General features: G+C 39.9%; 1 protein-coding gene across 3 annotated transcripts in view; it reads left to right on the forward strand.

The window, feature by feature from the left end:
* Nucleotides 1-17962, forward strand: part of Slc25a13 (solute carrier family 25 member 13) — a 207817-nt gene extending 189855 nt beyond the window's left edge. For all 3 annotated transcript variants that reach the window (XM_008855219.2, XM_029557227.1, XM_029557226.1), the window contains 4 exons: nt 4853-4991; nt 16232-16390; nt 16485-16575; nt 16820-17962. In XM_008855219.2, the coding sequence (XP_008853441.1) occupies nt 4853-4991; nt 16232-16390; nt 16485-16575; nt 16820-17006 (576 nt within the window). In that variant the 3' untranslated portion in view covers nt 17007-17962. The remainder of the gene's footprint in view (nt 1-4852; nt 4992-16231; nt 16391-16484; nt 16576-16819) is intronic.
* The last annotated feature ends 211 nt before the right edge of the window (nt 17963-18173 follow it).

Raw genomic sequence — 18173 nt, forward strand, 5'->3', positions numbered from 1 at the left:
TATATATTTCCCATCTTTGGAGATAGAGAGTATCTTTTAATGAAAGTCAAGAGATTAGAGAATTGCAGCTTGTGTTTATTAATTTTTCACATGTGATTTTTTTTACTGTATACCCAGGAAATTTAAGCCAATCAGAGAGTGTCTGGGGGCAGGTCTGCCTAGAGAACTAATTGAAAAAAAAAAAGGGCTGAAGTCAGAAACTGAGAATTTGCTTTAATTAGTACACACCATATAATTTATTAATTTCTAATGACCAAAATTGTGATTTCTACATTGCTGATACAGCACAGAGTGTTTCTCTTTATGGCAGAGCTGCTTGTTCAGAATAGCTTGATCACTTTGTAAAAATTATACAAGTAGAATTCAAGTCAGACAGGTTTAGGTTTTGATGTTGGCCTGGAGAATGGGTGTTCACCACAAAGTGAGGGATTTATCAAGGAATCTGAGAGTGAAACATTTTCACCCTTGGAACTTAAAAGCCCTTTTAACATCCTGCTTCCCTTTTCATTGTGCCGGAGCAACAGGTCAGGGATTGCCTAAGGCAGCCCTGCAAATTGGCACCTGCCTTTGTGCCTAAGACCTGGAAGGAGTGGTGGGTAGAAGGCGGCCAGGGAAATTGAATAAGTCTGCCTTTTCCTCCAGTGCTTTGCAAAGTTACCTCTCTGTGGAGACTGGGCTTTGATGCCTGGGGTGCAAGAGAAGCTAAGGTTCTGACTTAAGCAGAAGAATTATTTGCTGCAGGGAGTCACTTAAACAGGTGCAGGGCTAGGGACAATAGAGGTGCCAGGTGAGGGATGAAGGCATAGCCCTTCTGGCCACAGTTGTCCCTTCCTTTTGTGCTGCAGTGGGTGCTTTACTGGACCATGGCAGGATTATCTCTTTTCTTCCTAAAGCTCCAGTCCCTCCATTCCCCTTTGGTGTTTGAGGGTGGAGGAAGGTTCCCAGAGCTCATCACCTGCTCCATAGTAAGGGAACATGCTTATCAAGTGTTCTTCCTGTCTCTGTAAATAGAGAATAAAAAAATTACATTGTTAAGCTTTTACTTGCTGGCAAGGGCATCTTGCCTCTGTGGGGCAGGGATGGTGGACTTCTCTTTCTCCTAGTCTGTTCATGTTTCCTATCTTCTCAGATCATCAGCAGCCTAAGACTTCTTACACAGCCTGACATTCTTTCTAGTTTGTATAGATTATTTGACCACACTGCCTGACTCTTAGGAAGGAAAAGTACCTACTACTGCTGTGTGCCCATAGTAGTACAGGTGCAGCTCTGCTCTCCACCAGGTTGGTTCTTTTTCATTTGTCTTTAAGTTTGATTTCTAACCAGGCCACTTTTCTTCTGTCTTCCTACATCTCTTCAGTTTTGTTACAGCCTCTCACAAGGCTGTATAATCCTCCCATGCTTTCAGGAAAGGAGGGAGAGAACCTGATATTGGGAGATCTAAGGCAACTTCTTGGGGAACCAGACAGCTTCCCATGTGCTCTTGCCCCTCCTGTGCCCCAGGAGTGTTTTCTCTTTGCAGCCCTGTCTTCTCATGCAAAGCCTTTTCATCGTGTTGAGTCTACAAAGCCTGAAACAGGCTGATCCTTGTTTTTTAGTTTTTGGTTTCTGGGTTTTGTTGTTTTAATTTTAATATTCCAGTAAAACAAATGACTGTTTTCTCTTAGGTTTCGTATCACCAACAAATAATAGAACTTTATTTCAGAAACCAAAAGTATGGTTTTTATCTTCTAGAATATTTTTTCAAGAAATGCTCTAGTGTCCTTGTAGAAAGCTGACAGTCTATTCCAAAGTCTTTGCCAGAAATATTGGGTTGTGCCCCCCTCCCCTCCGTGGAAATCAGCAAAGCAAAAATCAGTGTTATCAGGAACTGGTCTGGCAGCCACACATTTTGTTGTGTGTTTTATTAATTAAATCGGGTATTAGCTCCTCCTGGTCCCTAGTTCTTCAATCTGAAATAGGCAGATGCCCGAGTATGAAGAAAACTCAGAATAGTATTGAGAAAATGTAGACAGTGTGGAGCCTTGTGGAATCCACTCACATCTGTTTTCTGGTTAAAAGATGCTCAGTAGAAAACATGGTGCTTGGAAGTTAAGTGAATGAAGAGATGGTATTTAAGAGGTTGGTGTCTCCAACATAGCAATCATCAAAGATGAGGAGTGATAGGTGCACCACAGTGGATCAAATGAATGGTGCATTGATAGCTATAGCTAAAAGAAGTTTACCAGAGAGAAGAAACTTAGAGAGCAAAACCATTGCAAAGCTTAATAAGGGTGAGAATATGGGAACCTCTTCGTAGGACAGACCCAAACCAAAGAAGCTAGCAGAGTTTTGAAACAGCAAGGAAAATAGAAATGTAGACCACATGACTAACAACCACAGGAAATGCTAGATTATACCTGGGAAAAACAACCATGCGCTGTGAATCTAAGGAGAAGAAAAAGCGTAACCCAGAACTCCCCCAACGTGGTGCTAACATTGCTGTTGACTGAATGCTCTAAAACATTTGGCAGTACCTTCCCACTAGTGAAACCAATGAACAATGGATTACATTTGTCTGTATTTTCTATGATAACCCCAATATTTTATAACCAAGGGGGAAATGTAAAAAGAGAAACTATTACCAGCAAAGAAATGAAAGCATAGATTGAAATCTATAAAGTGTAAGCACACAGAGACATGGGTAAGGTGTGAGCAGATAGGTATAGTAAGGAGCATTTGTAGAAACCCTCCCAGATGAATTATTAGAAAGTAAAATAATATGAAGATATGTTTTACTATATTGAGAGAGCCAGATGTAAAGATTTAACTGATCTTTATTTGAAATGGTTATGGTGACTAATCTGAGTATGTTCTGGGCATTGTCCATATGTGGACAAATAGCTAGCAGAACTTACAGAAAGGCCTAAAGGCAAGGATTGAAATGGGAAAGAAAACAAGAAATTAAACAGTGGCAACTAATTCCTTCCACCATATTTAAAGAAATGATCATAAAGGAGTGGATGCTGTGTATGGATGTTGGCATCATGCTGCACTATTTCCCCTTTGCAAAAGCTGAGACAGGTGAGTGATTCTCAGGATCCTGAGTTTTAGACCTGTCTGTAGTTATCTCCAAGATGATGTCTAAAACAGGCCAAGAGCGTGGACTTCAAATATGTAATTGATAGATTAACCATCCTAGGCATCAAGTTATATGTATAAAATGAGGACTTAGTGACAGATATTATGGTTCTTGCTTCCTATTAGACCTTTAATGGTTTAAAGATAGACAGGATATACTTGAATGAGCTGACATGAGTCAGGCCAGCCCTTTTTAAATACCTGTATGGGGAGTGAACAGAGGCACATAAAGTCTCCAAGGGTCAGCTGAGTGAAGAATATTCATGCCCAGTCAAATGTGGACAGAATCCAGATTCCAAGCCTTTGTTCTGGTTGGAAATATGAGCTAAACTAGGATTAAATTTAATAGGGTTAAGGATTAAGTCCTACTTGTATAAGATAACTAATTAAGTTGCTGTAGACATGGGTCAGTAGTAGTTTCTATGAAAAAGGCTAAGGGTTTTATAACCCCAAATCTCACTTTGAGTCAAAAGTGAAATATATTTGTTAGAAAAATTCAGTTCCCGTGACAGATGTATGGTGTAAGGGAACTTTGACCAAGTAGAACCAACATCAGGCAGAAACCCCCAGTACTGCCTGACTAGACCTAGTGAATGTCACTGGACATGACTAGCCCTGTTGAATCTGGTTGAATTTGTTATTTTCTTTCGGGAATCTCTCTATTTGGTGGAAATCTCTAGTATTAGAAATCTGTGAAAGAAATGGTATTAAATCATTAAGTGTTGAAAGTGGTGATTGCCTTCCCATTCAGCCTGCCTGAAACAGAAGTATATGTATTGTGGTTTTTACTACAACGTATTGTATTTCTGGGTATCGTCAATTCTTGGGACTTCTGCATGGTGTGTTTTTTTTTGTTTGTTTTTTTGTTTTGTTTTGTTTTGGGTTTTTTTTTTTGGCACCAGAAATTATTTGATGAAAACTTTGCTCCTGAAGCTAATTGTTCTATGAAGAGCTCTTAAATGTGTCAGAATTATGGTAAATATTTTAAGGTAGGCATTTATCAATGTTTTTATAACCCTAGATGATGGATAAAAATCCAAGAACCCCCCAAAAAGATATGTATTTTTTAATATTTTATTTACTTTTATTTCATGTGTATGAGTATTATGCCTGCATGTAGATAAGTGTACCCATGTCGTGCAATGCCCACGGAGGACAGAAGAGGCTGTCAGATGCCCAGGAACTGGAGTTATGGACAGTTCTTAGCTGCCACATGGGTGCTAGGATATGTATTTTTATGTATGTGTACTTTTTTTCTGGGAAAAACTCCAACATTTTTATCCAATTCTCAAATAATAGAAAAATTGGACCCTTCTCTCTGCACCCACACAGCTTGTCTCTATCCTTGTGTGTAAATAAAGAGGCATCTTGATTGTTGCTTCCTGTTTTCTGTAGAGACCAGGCAACTTCCTTGAAATGGCAGTGACTTGATGAAAAGATGTCACATGCAGAATTCCAAAATCGTCTCAGTTGAAATCGTAACATTAGAATAAATAGAAACTCCTCCTTCCCACTTCTTTACACCCTACAACAAAACTAGTTTTATTTTTAAGAACAAGACTCGGGCTTGTTACTTGAAGAATTTGGGTTATAGTTTATGGTTCTCCTTTCAGCGTGTGAGTACAAATTTGGTCTTCTCCAGGAATATTTTGTTCTGAGGTGTGTTCCAAAGAAGCTTGATCTTCTCAATGGGATATGTGTTTCATGTGGTTTTTCTTCCCTTGCAACCTTACAGGGTGCCAAAGCATGCTTTCTGCGGGACATTCCTTTCTCGGCCATCTACTTCCCATGCTATGCCCATGTGAAGGCTTCCTTTGCAAGTGAAGATGGGCAGATCAGCCCCGGAAGCCTGCTCTTGGCTGGTGCCATAGCTGGTAAGTCTTAAACATGCTGCTCTGTTATTTTCCCACCATTCATCTCCAAATCTTCCACTGTCCCCCATCTCCACCCCATGTTACAATTTTCTGCTGACATTTTTTGACAGAGACTGTATGAGTTGCTTTGATTAGCTTCTGGGGGGATAAAAGGAGGTAAGAAATTAATCTTTTTTTTTTTTTCTGGCAGATTCAATTATTAGGAAGACTTAATTTGTTAGATTTAGAAAGAGTTCACTAAATATTGGTTGTTTTTTTAATGGTCTTCTTGGATTCCAATTCAAGTTCCATCTTGTTTCCTAGTTTCACTTAGCATAAGAATAAAAATGGTTCAGCCCAAACTTTGTAAAATTTTAAATGCTATGCCCTAACGGTATCTAAACAAATTATTATTACACTTAAGCTTTTCCAGAACTTAAGCAATCATTATGATTTAGATAAGAGAAAAATTATAGAACCAGAGCTGACCCAGGCTGGCTGGAGACTTGCTTCCTCACACTAGTGGTTGAGGTTAAAGGAATAGCTTTGTGTTAAGTGAGTCTAGAAATTACTGTCTTCTGTTTTCAGTGCTGTCCTACACTGATTAGGAAAAATAAATAGAAAAATAGATACTGATTATCAGCACAGCAGGATCAACTCCTGGCTTTTGTGAACCTCCTTGACCTGAGACCCTAAAGGCTGAATCTGATTTGATTAGCTCTCCAGGTGCTAACAACATGTAATGAGTTAACAAACCCTAGGGCAGTCCTGGGCTGCCTGGCTCAGTTTGGATAGACTTGTGCTGTTCTCATCACACAGGGATGCCAGAGCTGTTCCCAGAAACAGTATGGGAAATGAACCCCATCTTTAAGTTTCTACTCCATGCCTCCCCTTTCCTGTCAGAACCTGGAGGCAGGAAGTCATGACGCTCCCCTTTAATCTTAATCTCTTTTTCCAAAGGTATTGATGCTGGTCCCTGAGGCAGGGTTGTTTTGTCCTAAATGATTCAGGACTCCAGTTGTTTGATATAGGACCTACATCAAGGAAGCGAGACTGTGGAATACAGAATTCCTATTTTTATTTCCAACTTAAGCCATTCATCCACTGTGTCTCGATATAAATATATTTAACTTCTCTGTGGAAAACAGTTTTCTTTTGAGGAACTAGTTTCAGGTCTGGGTAGGAGTATGCTAGGTAACCTGTGCTACCAGAACTGTTGAAATTACTGATGGGTTTTATTTTTCTCTTTTAAAATTTATTTTTTTCCATTTTTTTATGACAATGAAAGCAGTACTGCTTATTGTAAAATAGTTAGAAAGTAAATAAAATAGTGTCCATCATTCTACTACTCGATGAGAGTTGCTATTTAACTTTTCTTTTTAAAAAATATTAGAGCAACTGGAGAGATGGTTCAGCAGTTAAGAGCACTGGCTGCTCTTAGAGAGGACCCAGGTTCAGTTCCCAGCCCCCACATGGTGGCTAACAACTCTGTAACTCCAGTTCCATGGGATCTGATGCCCCCTTCTGACCTACACAGCACTGCACAGTGGGGGTGCACCTACCTACGTACATGCAGGCAATATACTCAGATGCATAAAGTAAAAATAATTAATAAAATAAAATATTATTAGTTTTTTATTTGTGTATGTGTGTGCATGTGTATGCACATGCCAGATCATGCATGTGGAGGTCAGAGGACAGCTTCTTGGAACTGACTTACTTCTCCCACTATGGAAGTCTCAGGGATCAAACTCAAGTTGTAAGGTTTGGTGGCAAGATCCTTTATACTTTGAGCCATCCTACCAGCCCTATTTAACATTTTTGCTTTTCTCCATTTAAATGGTTTTTGACAGACTTTCACTCACACTCCCTGGGCTCTGTGCTTCATCTCTTCAGGACTGTTGGTTGTAGGAAGTTGGCGTGTCCTGTGGGATCAGGCTCCCTGGGTCAGGTTCATTTCCCCACTTCAAACTTTGTGATCTACAGAAGCCATTTAGTCCCTCTTGGCCCACTTCTAAACTGGGGATGAGAGGAGTTTTAGCATCACAAGAGTAGTGTGAGTATCCATTGGACTAATGGCAAAGCTTTAAAATCGTTGCCAGCATGTAAGTATTCAGAAATGCTCAAAGGCAGTGGTTTTGTTCTGTATAATTTAGCTGTCTAAACATGGTTTTTATTTGAATATTCACTAATTTCTTACACATAGATACTTAAAACTTTCCAAATTACCAAAACTTTCAAATAAGTAATTTTATAAAAACAAGGCAAGCCTGGTGTGGTGGTACACACCTTTAATCCCAGCACCCAGGGGGGCAGAGGCAGTCAGATATCTGTGCATTCAAGGCCAGCCTGGTCTACATAGTGAGACAAAAAAAAAAGGCTTATCTTTAGGCTTATAAGACTTTCCCCCTGTTTTGGATCAGTCTTTTTGGAGAAATATAGATTCTCTGAAGTGAGTTTGTTGGTTAAACAATCTAATGTGTATATGTTTCTTAAGTATGATTAGATTTATGTAATTTATGATAGATGTAGACTACAAGCTTAGCAAAGACAGATTTTTATTTGACTTATTCATGGATATATTTCTGAATCTGGAACATAGGCTGGCACACAGTAAACATTCAATAAATATTTACTGAATAAACGAAAAAAAATCATGATTTTTTTAAGGTGTGATCACATTAGTCTTAAAAGTTTGAAGGTGTGGGGCTGTAGAGATGGCTCGGCAGTTAAGAACTCTGGCTGCTCTTGCAGAGGACCTGGGTTCAGTTCCCAGCCCCCACATGGCAGCCAACAACTATCCATCCGTAATTCTGGTTCCAGGGGATCCAACACCCTCTTCTCATCTCCACAGGTATTGCATGACATGAGTTCATTTATATACATGCGGGCACATGTATGTACACATAAATAATAATTTTTTTTTAAGTTTGAAGGTGTACTGATAGTTTAGCCCCTTAGCTGTCCTGTGTCTGTGCAGTCGTATGGGCTGCATACCATGTTATCCCAAAGCTTGTCGGCTTAAGTGCTGTTTTTGATGTAGGTCAGGGGCAATTTTGGGGGTGCCTCTGGCTCAAGGTCTGTTGTGTAATTGTAGTGGAGGTGGGAACCAGGGCTTTAGCAGGCTTCTTTGAGTTGGGGACCTGCTTTCACAGTGGTACATGGCTATTGGCAGAAAACTTCAGCTTCATGACCCATAGGTCGGCTTGAATATCCTTCCAACATGACCCCTGGCTTCCCTAGCAGGATCTGAGAGTCATGATCTTGAATGACCTAGTCCTGATACATAGAAGCCAAGTGTAAATGCCAAGCAGCAGAGGCTTCAAGGGCCATGTGGGGAGCCAGCCGCCATACTACCCACAGCCGTCCACTTCCTGCACAGGATTTCCTTCCATCCTCCTTTCTTAATCTTCCACTTCCCAGGAAATGATAAGTTGTCTTATTGGCTTTATTCTCAAAGAGTGGATCAGTTGCAAACCTGATGCCTTATTATTATTCATTATTATTATTCATCAGACCTATTACAACTATGTGAAGAGGATTAACCAACTGTCTTCATTCTGGTATTAAAAAGCCAATGACCAGTACCGTAAACTACTTTTTTTCCAGTAAAATTAGAAATAAGCCAAGAATGGCTCATCCTTGTTATTCATCCTTGTTTCCAGTCTGTGTGGTAAAATAAGAAGAGGAAGAGGAAGAGGAAAGAGGAAGAAGAATGAAAAAGGAAGAAGAACCAAAGCTTCCATTATTTGCAGATATTGTTTACCCAAAAATCTAAGCTAGACTGTCTTTAAAATGTGTTTGAATTAGTAAGAACAGTTAGCAAAGTACTTGATTGTAAAATAATGAATATCTCTGTGGTTAGAAGCAGCCAGCGCTGTGGAGAAAGCATGGCAATGAGCACTGAGTCAGGAACTTAGAATAGGACAAGAAGCTTCTTCAGAAGTTGCCCAGTGGGCTGGTGAGATAGCTCAGCACGTAAGGGTGCCTGCCACCATGCTTGACAACCTGAGTTCAGTCCCAAGGACCTACATGGCAAAGGGACAGAACTGATTCCATGGGTTGCCCTCTGTCCTCCATGTGGCACATGCATGTCCACAAACACATGTATACACACACACACGCACACACACACACACACACACACGCTAAATAAATACTTTTTAAAAAAATTTACAAGTTACTCAGTGTCACCCAATTGAGGAGCCTAGGGAACACAAAAGTTCCCAGGCCCATGTTGCCTTTGTGGGTATCAGTAAGAGCAAAGATATTTCTAGAAGAAACAAGAAGAGAGTAAGAGTTCCAGGAGGGCCGACTGGGGCAGAAACAGTTTTTGTTATCTTTAAGGAAAAATCTTACCCCTAAATGTAAAAATCCTATGTAGATGGAACTGCAGACAACTATAATGAATAGTTGTTGGCCACTAACTTACTGATTATGTAAAACAAGTGTCTCATGACTGTTGACATGTGCGATGGATCTCATACAAAGCATATGTGTGTGTGTGTGTGTGTGTGTATATATATATATATATAGTGTGTGTGTGTGTGCACACGCGCATGCGTGCGTGCATATGTTGTTGAACAGCCCTGTTTCAAAGAAGGTAGATCTATAACTGAATAAACATGGTTATGACCATGTTCTCCATTTTGGTAGCAAGTTCGCTTATATGCTAAGAACTATTTCACTTTCTAAACAAAAACTAGTTTAGTCTTGAAGTTAGTGTTTTGTAGGAATCACCAGCTTCTAAATAAAGGTGGTGGGTTGGTACTTTACTCCCTGAGAATACAGTTGAAGATTTTTGGATCAGACTGAAGAGATGGCTCACTGGTTAAGGGTGCTCACTGCTCTTGTAGAGGACCTGGGTTCAGTTCCCAGCACCTATATCAGACAGCTCAAAACCACCTGGAACTCCCATTCCAGGCATCTGCTGCCTCTCCTGGGCTCTCTGGGCTCCTGCATGCACATGGTGCATATAAATTCAGGTTCTCACACACATACATAATTTAAAAATAAATAAGTCTAAAAAATGTAAAGATATATTTTATTTTAAATGATTTGTATGTGTGTATGTCTGTGTGTGAATATGTGCACTTGAGTGCTGGTGCCTGTGGAAGCCAGAGGCATTGGATTCCCATGGAACTGCAGTTCTAGGTAATTGTGAGCCACCTGATGTGGGTGCTGAGAACTCTGCAAGAGCAGTAGACACTCTTAACCAATGAACCATTTCTTCAGCCCCTTATCTGGTATTCTAAGAAATACATTCGTGAATGCCAAATACTGGGGCATCTATACTTTCCAGGGTAGAGCATGGTTAATTGATTTGTGAATTTATGTTCACCAGCTAAAGAAAGAAGGGTGAAGCTGAAGCAAGGAGCCTGAAATTCAGAAACCGGATTCTAACCCATTGTGACTGATGTGATGCTTTTGAATTAACTCAGGATAGTTCACCATTGCTTATGGGTGATATCAAATGCAAAATGTCTAATGCTGCTCACGTTTTACCCTGCGATCTATCACTACCAGATGATTTCCATGGTCAGTGTAATAAGGAGCAGGTTGTGCTCTTCCTGCCTTTGGATTAATTAGCTGAAACTAGATTGTAATTCTGGATTATTTTTAAAAGCTATTCATTAGATCTATTTGGAAGTGTTGGTATATGTGTGTGAATTGAGGTGCTTTTGCAAATACTATTATAGAAGAATCCTAAAAGAAAAATTTTAGGTAGATAAAATTTAACAGACTATGAATAAAGAACTATTTGCTAATCGGGTAGCTGTCAGAGCCAAATTAGGTTCAGAGTGACACTGGGACTGTAACATGGCTCAAGGGCACTTAGGGTCATATAGGGAAGTGACTTACAGATAGGGAAGCCTATTTAAAATGAAGCTTACAGAGTCTTGGCTGCCTGGATTAGCTGAAAGTCAACTATTTGTTATAAAAGAGGAATATTCGTAAATTGGGTTTTTGGGTTTTGTTTGTGTGCAGGGTTAGTTTGCTGTTCCTTCCCAAGGACTCTATGAAAACTTCTAAAGCTGAAATTTAGTTTAACTATTCTCCCCTTTGGGTTAGCCTCTCAATGTAGATAGATAAATTATTCAAAATTTTGGGCATGATGTGACTTTCCATCACTGTGGTAATGGAGACAAAGCTCATTTGGTCCCAGCTGTCACCAGGCAATGGTAGAATAATGAATTTTGTGAGGTGTGAACAAGGAAACTTTAGAGACAAGTACTGTTGACATAAATGTGCTAATTATGTATTGCAATTCTTAGAGCCTTGAAAATAAAATAAAGACGACATTAGGATCAAGGTAATGAAGTGAACAACCAGAAAACACACATTAAAATTTCCATTTTGACCCTAAAAAAAAAAAGCACATAGGAGGCAGCCACATTGACTCTGAGGCTCCAGTGGAGGATACCACAGCCCAAAACCCCGGCAGGAAAAACTACTGACAATGTAAATTCAAATGGATAATCTTAACTTTTGAGTGAACAGTAGAATCTCGGGATAGTGATGAAGGTGTTGGGGTGGGTCAGAAGTAAGTTAGAACTGCAATTTGGCGGTTGGGGGGTGGGTAGCTTAGTCACTCTTTGGTCTTCTAGAGCTTCAGGTAACGTTGGTGTGCAGGTTACAAATGCAGAGCTGGATCATGGGCCTGGAGACAGCAAGTGTAGGAGGAATGGAAAGCTGGCAGGGCTTAAACGCTTGTCAGAGCTTAACCACAGGTGTAGCCAAACATAAATCAACAGCTCTTTCTCAGAGGAGTAGAAAATAAATTATTCTCCCTGAAGAGTGCAGCTCTCTACATTTCAGAATTGGGAAGGTTCCATCCTGCCAGCCCACCTCAGCCCCTTGAACATAGAGGACTTAGCCCTTCAGAAGGGAGACTCACAGAATTAGCAGACTTAGAGTTCAGTAGATGCTGCCCACAACTGCATGTAATAACTAATAAACCTGGCCTTGAAGTTGAATATCAGTAGACAGCCAGACATCCTCAGACAGGAGGGAGCAGCAAAGTAAGTGATGTAAAAAACTACAGAAGGAGCAGGTAATTCAGGGACCAGAGGGGGACTTACAAGAACTGCAATTAAGAATCATTTCTAACAAAGAAACAAGCCGAAACTGTTTTTCATTTCATCTTTTACTTTTTACTCTAAAATAAACGTAGATGAATAGGATGTTGTAAAACCACTGTAGTAATCTTTCACCTTCTCTTCCATAGGAGAGTTGCATCTTGCCTAACTAGCATCCAAGGTCAGAGCCAAGAAATCAACCTGTGTTAATGTGTGAAGTTCTATACTAGATTTTACTTATTTATTTATTTGCAATATTGAGGATGGAGTCCAGGGTCTTACTCACGCTAGGCAAGTGCTTACCACTGAACTATATCCCCAACTCTCACTAAGTTCACCAGGTTAGCCTTGAACTAGTTCTGTAGTAAAAGTTGGCCTTGAGTTGTCTTTTTTTTTTTTAATTAATGAAAGGATTACTAAAATTAAAAGTCCAGATATGGTTCTGAATGATAGAATGGGTAAAATCAAAGACCAAACTAGGCATAGTGTGGTGGTGTGCACGTGTAATCCCAGCACTCAGGAGGCTGTGGCACAAGAATCATGAATTCGAGGACAGCCTAGGCTTATAGTACACAGTGAGATCTGTTTTGAAAAAGAAAAAAGATCAAATAGACATCTGGAAAATACAGACAAAAGAGAGAGGGTAAAAACTCCTCTAGAATGTGGTACAAAATACGGACATGGAAAATAAAAAATTTAAGGGGCATGTGGGATTAGTCCAGCATGTCTAATACCTATTTAAAAGGAGTTCCCTGGGCAGAAGAATTAGGAGAGAAAGACAGAAAACAAGAGTGGAAGATGGTCTTCTCCTTTGCAACATGGGATACCTTGCAGATACTCAGGAGAGATCTAGGACCACAGTGATGTTCCCAGGCACACTAGTATCCAGGAAGACAAAGTACATTGCCATGCGAAGACTGGAAGGTTACCCTTCATAAAACTTCTCTGCTACAAAATGAAGAGTGAACTTGAGGACAGTGTGGGATATTTGAAGCCGTGCTAACAAAGAAAATTTAGCCCTGTGAATTGATCTAAATTGTTGCTGACTGTGGTGCATGTATTTATCATAAAAGAAGGGTTGTTGGGAAACACATGAAGGAAAGGGTAGGAGAGAAAGTGTACTACCATCCTCATCTTGCTGGAGGAGGGTATAAATGATGCTAGATGTGCTCCCGTGGGATATATGCATGTAATGCTTAAATAAATGTATTCAGTCAAGAAAGGGAAGAGGTCAAAAGGGAAGTAAGTGGAAGCAGAAGAAGTGGGCACACATAGGGCATGAGAAATAAGTCCAGGAGCTGCCAGAAAGGAAAGTGGATCCCATGTCCTGAGTAAAACCCTACATTTGTACTGAGGTTTATTTATTTATTTTTATTTTATATGTATCCATGTATTGCCTGCATGTATGTAAGTGTACCCATTTTGTGCAATACCCATGGAGGACAGAAGGCTGTCAGATCCCCTGGAACTGGAGTTACAGACAGTTGTTAGCTGTCATGTGGGTGTTGAGATTCGAACCCAGGTCTTCTTCAAGAACAGCTGGTGCTTTTAACCACTGAGTCATCTCTCTAGCCCCTTGCACTGAGTTTTAAAAGAAAATTTAGTCATCTTCAGTTTGATAAAAGTGACAGAGAAATTGGAAGAGAACAGACTGAAAATAGGTTCCTGACAAGTACTGAGTTATTAGCAAGCAAAGGGCAATTAATATCTGACTAAATGGAATTCATGAGTTAAAGTAGCCTTATTTTGTAAATTTACTATGGAAATATCATCAACTAACCTCTTTGTATTACAATGTAACACTCTCTTTCTCTTGCAAGCTCTCAGCTTAAAAAGTCTGAACAGAACATGAGATATTCTCCATCCTAACAAAGAACTTTATCACAGAAGCTGACCTGTAGGTGGATCATATTGATAAAAAACTATAAGCAGAATTTGGAAACGTTTGGCCTTGACCTAAAATAAATATTATTGTTTAAAGCATAAATGGAGAAACACAAAAGTTGTTACTACTAATGGAATACTTAGGAAAATTGACGACTCAGGGCCCCAAAGCTGTCTTGATTTGCCAGATCACATTTTCCTTTTGTTCCAATGATTTCTGCAGTTGCTGGCCCCCTTGAAGACCTAGAATTGTTTTTGTTGGCTGAGGAGCACCCCATATTGTTTCTGTTGCAGGGGTGGTGGATGGCCAGCAGGGCTACATATGAGTACATTAATCTCAGTCTCATCCTTAAAGAATCAGACAGGCGGCCTGCCCTCTTCCTGTTGAGGACCTAGAAGACACATCCCTGTCTTCTAGTCTCTTTCCCTCCATACTCAGGCCACTTCATCAACATGACCTCAGCCTTTTGAAGGCAGGGAATGACCAGTCATATTGAGTCAGATTCTTTGGCCACCCTGACTCGGAAAATCAGCAACTCTCTAGTGACCAGCTCTTTGTAGAACTGGTGGCTGGCCTGGCTGTGTTTTACAGCAGCTGGTTTTCTGGATTCACTATCAGAAGTCTTCTCTCCACAAAGATGTCCATAGTTGCTCCTGTGCTCTGTCATCCATTAGGATTATGGGAGTTGCAGATGGAGATGATTGTGTTTTTGTTTGGGTTGCAGGATTTCTAGCATCCCCCACACCACCATTCCAATTTGCCAGACAGCTTACTAAGTAGTCTGTTTCTTTGAGCATTTTTATTCTGGCATTTTTGTTCTCCTAATCGTATGTTTTCTTCCTACTCTCCTCCAGTACTTTTCTCCATAACAAGGAAATGTTTATGAAAATTTCACTATTGGAAAAAGAGCATTTACCCCTTATATGTCTTTCACTCATACATCATTATACATACATTGGGTGAGGAGGATTTTACTGTGTGTCTCTTGTAGGCTGCCTGCTAAACTCTTTCTAAACTAGGAAGTGAAGCAGCATGGATGTTGTGAACACGGTGGGTTTCTAAGCACTTTTCACGTTTCCTTCCATTATGTTGGAGGATAAATTCCTGGCTCAAAGTTGCAATAATCTCTCCGAGGTAATAGGAAGACCAGTGCAGTTTACCCAGCAAAACGCTAGATATGAAATGACTTTTTCCCATGTAAAACTGCAGAGCATTTTGTAACAACTGTTACTAAAAATTACTGTTACTGGACTTGAGTAAAGATGGAGAGGAAGAGAGACTTTTGTAGTGTTAGAAACAGGAGTGTGCAGTACTCCACAGTCACACCCCCTATACACTCACACTGTAACTTTAAAACTGTCTGTTGAAGGATAAGATGTAGTTATAAGCCAGACCATCTTGGTTTGGACAGAAATTCTTACAGAATTATTAAGCCTTAAAAAAAGCAAAGGAGATTTATGCATCTGCATTTGACCAGTTTGGTTTGGAATCTGTTCATAATGGAAAAGTAATAAAACCATAAGAGACAGTGTCTTCTGAAGGCAGTCTCCCTTTTAAAACATCTAAACACCAGCTGCCGCACTTTGGATGAAATGACTCTAGAAAAATTTCCGATTAGTAATTTTGGGAAAGATTATTGGTATTGTTCCTTTTTCATTGATTATCAGCTAGTATATGTTTAAAGGCTTCTGTGGAATATTTTTCTGGAGATGCTGGTTTTGGGAAGAAGAATCCTCCAAGGGTTATCTGTTGAAGTCTCACACACAGACACATGGTGTTTGCTTAGCTACCAGTATAGCCTTCTGTACCGGAGAGGTACAGAAGATGTAATGGAGAGGTTAGGGTTTGGAGCCCAGGGTAGCTGGATGTGTGAGAGAAAGCAACCTCTTGGGACTGCCAGCAGCCAGGAAACCATGAAGAGGAAACACATAATAAACTTCACCTCTGAAAAATCAGACCTAATAACTTTGTGAGGCTCTGATTTCAACAGGAAAGCAAAAAGATTTTTATGCAAACCACTTTCTCTGTTTGTTCTCAACCACTTGAAATAGTGTTATGGATAAATAATTGCTTAAATATTTATGTATTTAAGAATAGAAACAACAAATGAAGGTTGGAGGTGGGTAGCAGACGCTCGCAGACAGAACTGTCGCGTTGTGCTCTCCAGGGGACAGCAAAATGGGCATTTTATTGCATTGGCGTCTTAACTTTCTTTCCACGGCCAGCAGTTCAAAGCACAGTTATTTTTATATAGTGAGAATGTGAGCAGACTGAGATGCTGTGTATCTCTCCTACAGGTATGCCTGCGGCATCTTTAGTGACCCCTGCTGATGTTATCAAGACTAGATTACAGGTGGCTGCCCGGGCTGGCCAAACCACTTACAGCGGGGTGATGGACTGCTTCAGAAAGATACTGCGGGAAGAAGGCCCAAAAGCTTTGTGGAAAGGAGCTGGTGGTATGGAAGTAATTGGTTTTTAACTAACCCTCTGGTATCAGGTAAATTTTTTAAGAATCTAATGGTATATGTTATTTCCCCATCTTTTTCAAAGCTCGTGTATTCCGATCCTCACCCCAGTTTGGTGTCACTTTGCTGACTTACGAATTGCTACAGCGATGGTTCTACGTTGATTTTGGAGGAGTGTAAGTATCATGTTAAATGTGCTGTTAAATTTCTGCTGCCTCTAATACTTCTCATCCAGAAGAGTACATAAATCTATATGTATCCTGTGGTGAAATATAAAGATTCAGGAAGGACAGTGTTCACAAGTTCATTTCAGAGGGGACCATGCAGCTGACTAGAATTCAGTGATTATTTTATATTGCATGTTTTAATAGATTTTCCCTGTTAAAACTCAGATTGTTATCTGGTTTACTCTTTTTGTAGAAAACCCATGGGATCCGAGCCAGTTCCTAAATCCCGGATTACACTGCCTGCTCCCAGTCCTGACCATGTTGGAGGCTATAAACTGGCAGTAGCAACATTTGCAGGGATTGAAAACAAATTTGGACTTTACCTACCTCTCTTCAAGCCATCAGCATCTACCTCAAAAGTCATCAGTGGGGGCCTGTAGGAGTACTGACTGGGATGTGGCTGTTGAATGGTTGGAAATGCAGTAAGAATGTCCCTTCTCAGATTGAAGCAAGGCTTCATCCCTTCCACAGCTGTCTCATTTAAATTCAGGTCAAGGCTTTTTTACATAAAGCCAAATCATTCATTTTCTGGATGAAACCAGATCATGTGGAATCATTCCTAATTATTCTTTGGAAGTCTGCCCACAAACCTATGTTTGTGTCTTTCATTTGCTGGGATTTGGTCAACACTAACATGATTTGGAGCAAGTCTGGAGGGAAATTGGGGGTCCCCTACCTGGGCTAGGATGATATCTCAAAGAGGCTACGGAAAGGTTGCCATGGTTCTTAAAGAAAAGTGATCTGAGAATGTTGAAAGCTGGTAGGAAGCCGAGTGTATATTTATAAAAGGAAAACACTGGAAGAAATGAAAAATTAAAAACAACAAATAGCCAGCCTGGATTCAAATTTTAAACATGCACAAACTTTGTCTCTGGATTATATTATGAAGCTCTTATGTGAAACATGTTTTTTCATAATGAAAACCACATTGGAGATGTTTAGTAATCATATTCTGTTGCTAGTACCAAGACTACTAGGGAGAAGTTTTTGCACTTTAAGGAAGTGCTTTTGGCATTTTTATTATATAGACAGAGGAACTGAGACACAATCCCATTGCTGGATGTGTTAATTTGGGATAACTACTTATGTGAGCACACGTGCTGATAACTGCCAATTTCAATAAACACTGTAAAAATAATGTGTACACCCTGGTGCTGCTACCAGCCTAATCCCATCCCCATAGTTGGGAACCCATTTGCTTTTAAAATCCACTTAATTTTAAATCATCTAAGACAAACTTCCTCTTAAGTTTGTATTTAATTTGGGGCGCCTTGTATCATGGTCAGAGGCGTATGTATTTTCAAAGGTAAAAATAAACCATTTTTAAAGCTGTCAATTGTTTTTATGTGTTTACATAGTAAATGGCAAAAATAATTACCATTAACGGGCTCTACACTGTGTTTGGGGACATTTTGTGTATATTGGCTTGACCTTTCAAGGTAATATGTGCATTTAATTTGATGGTTTAGAATGAGTAATAGAACATAACACTTCACTCCAGGTACACAAAGAACTGGTAAACTTAGACCTCTATCCTAATTATCTTT

The sequence above is a fragment of the Nannospalax galili genome, unplaced genomic scaffold (genome assembly GCF_000622305.1).
Source record: "Nannospalax galili isolate Female #2095 unplaced genomic scaffold, S.galili_v1.0 scaffold187, whole genome shotgun sequence".
In the NCBI taxonomy this organism is placed as follows: Eukaryota; Metazoa; Chordata; class Mammalia; order Rodentia; family Spalacidae; genus Nannospalax; species Nannospalax galili.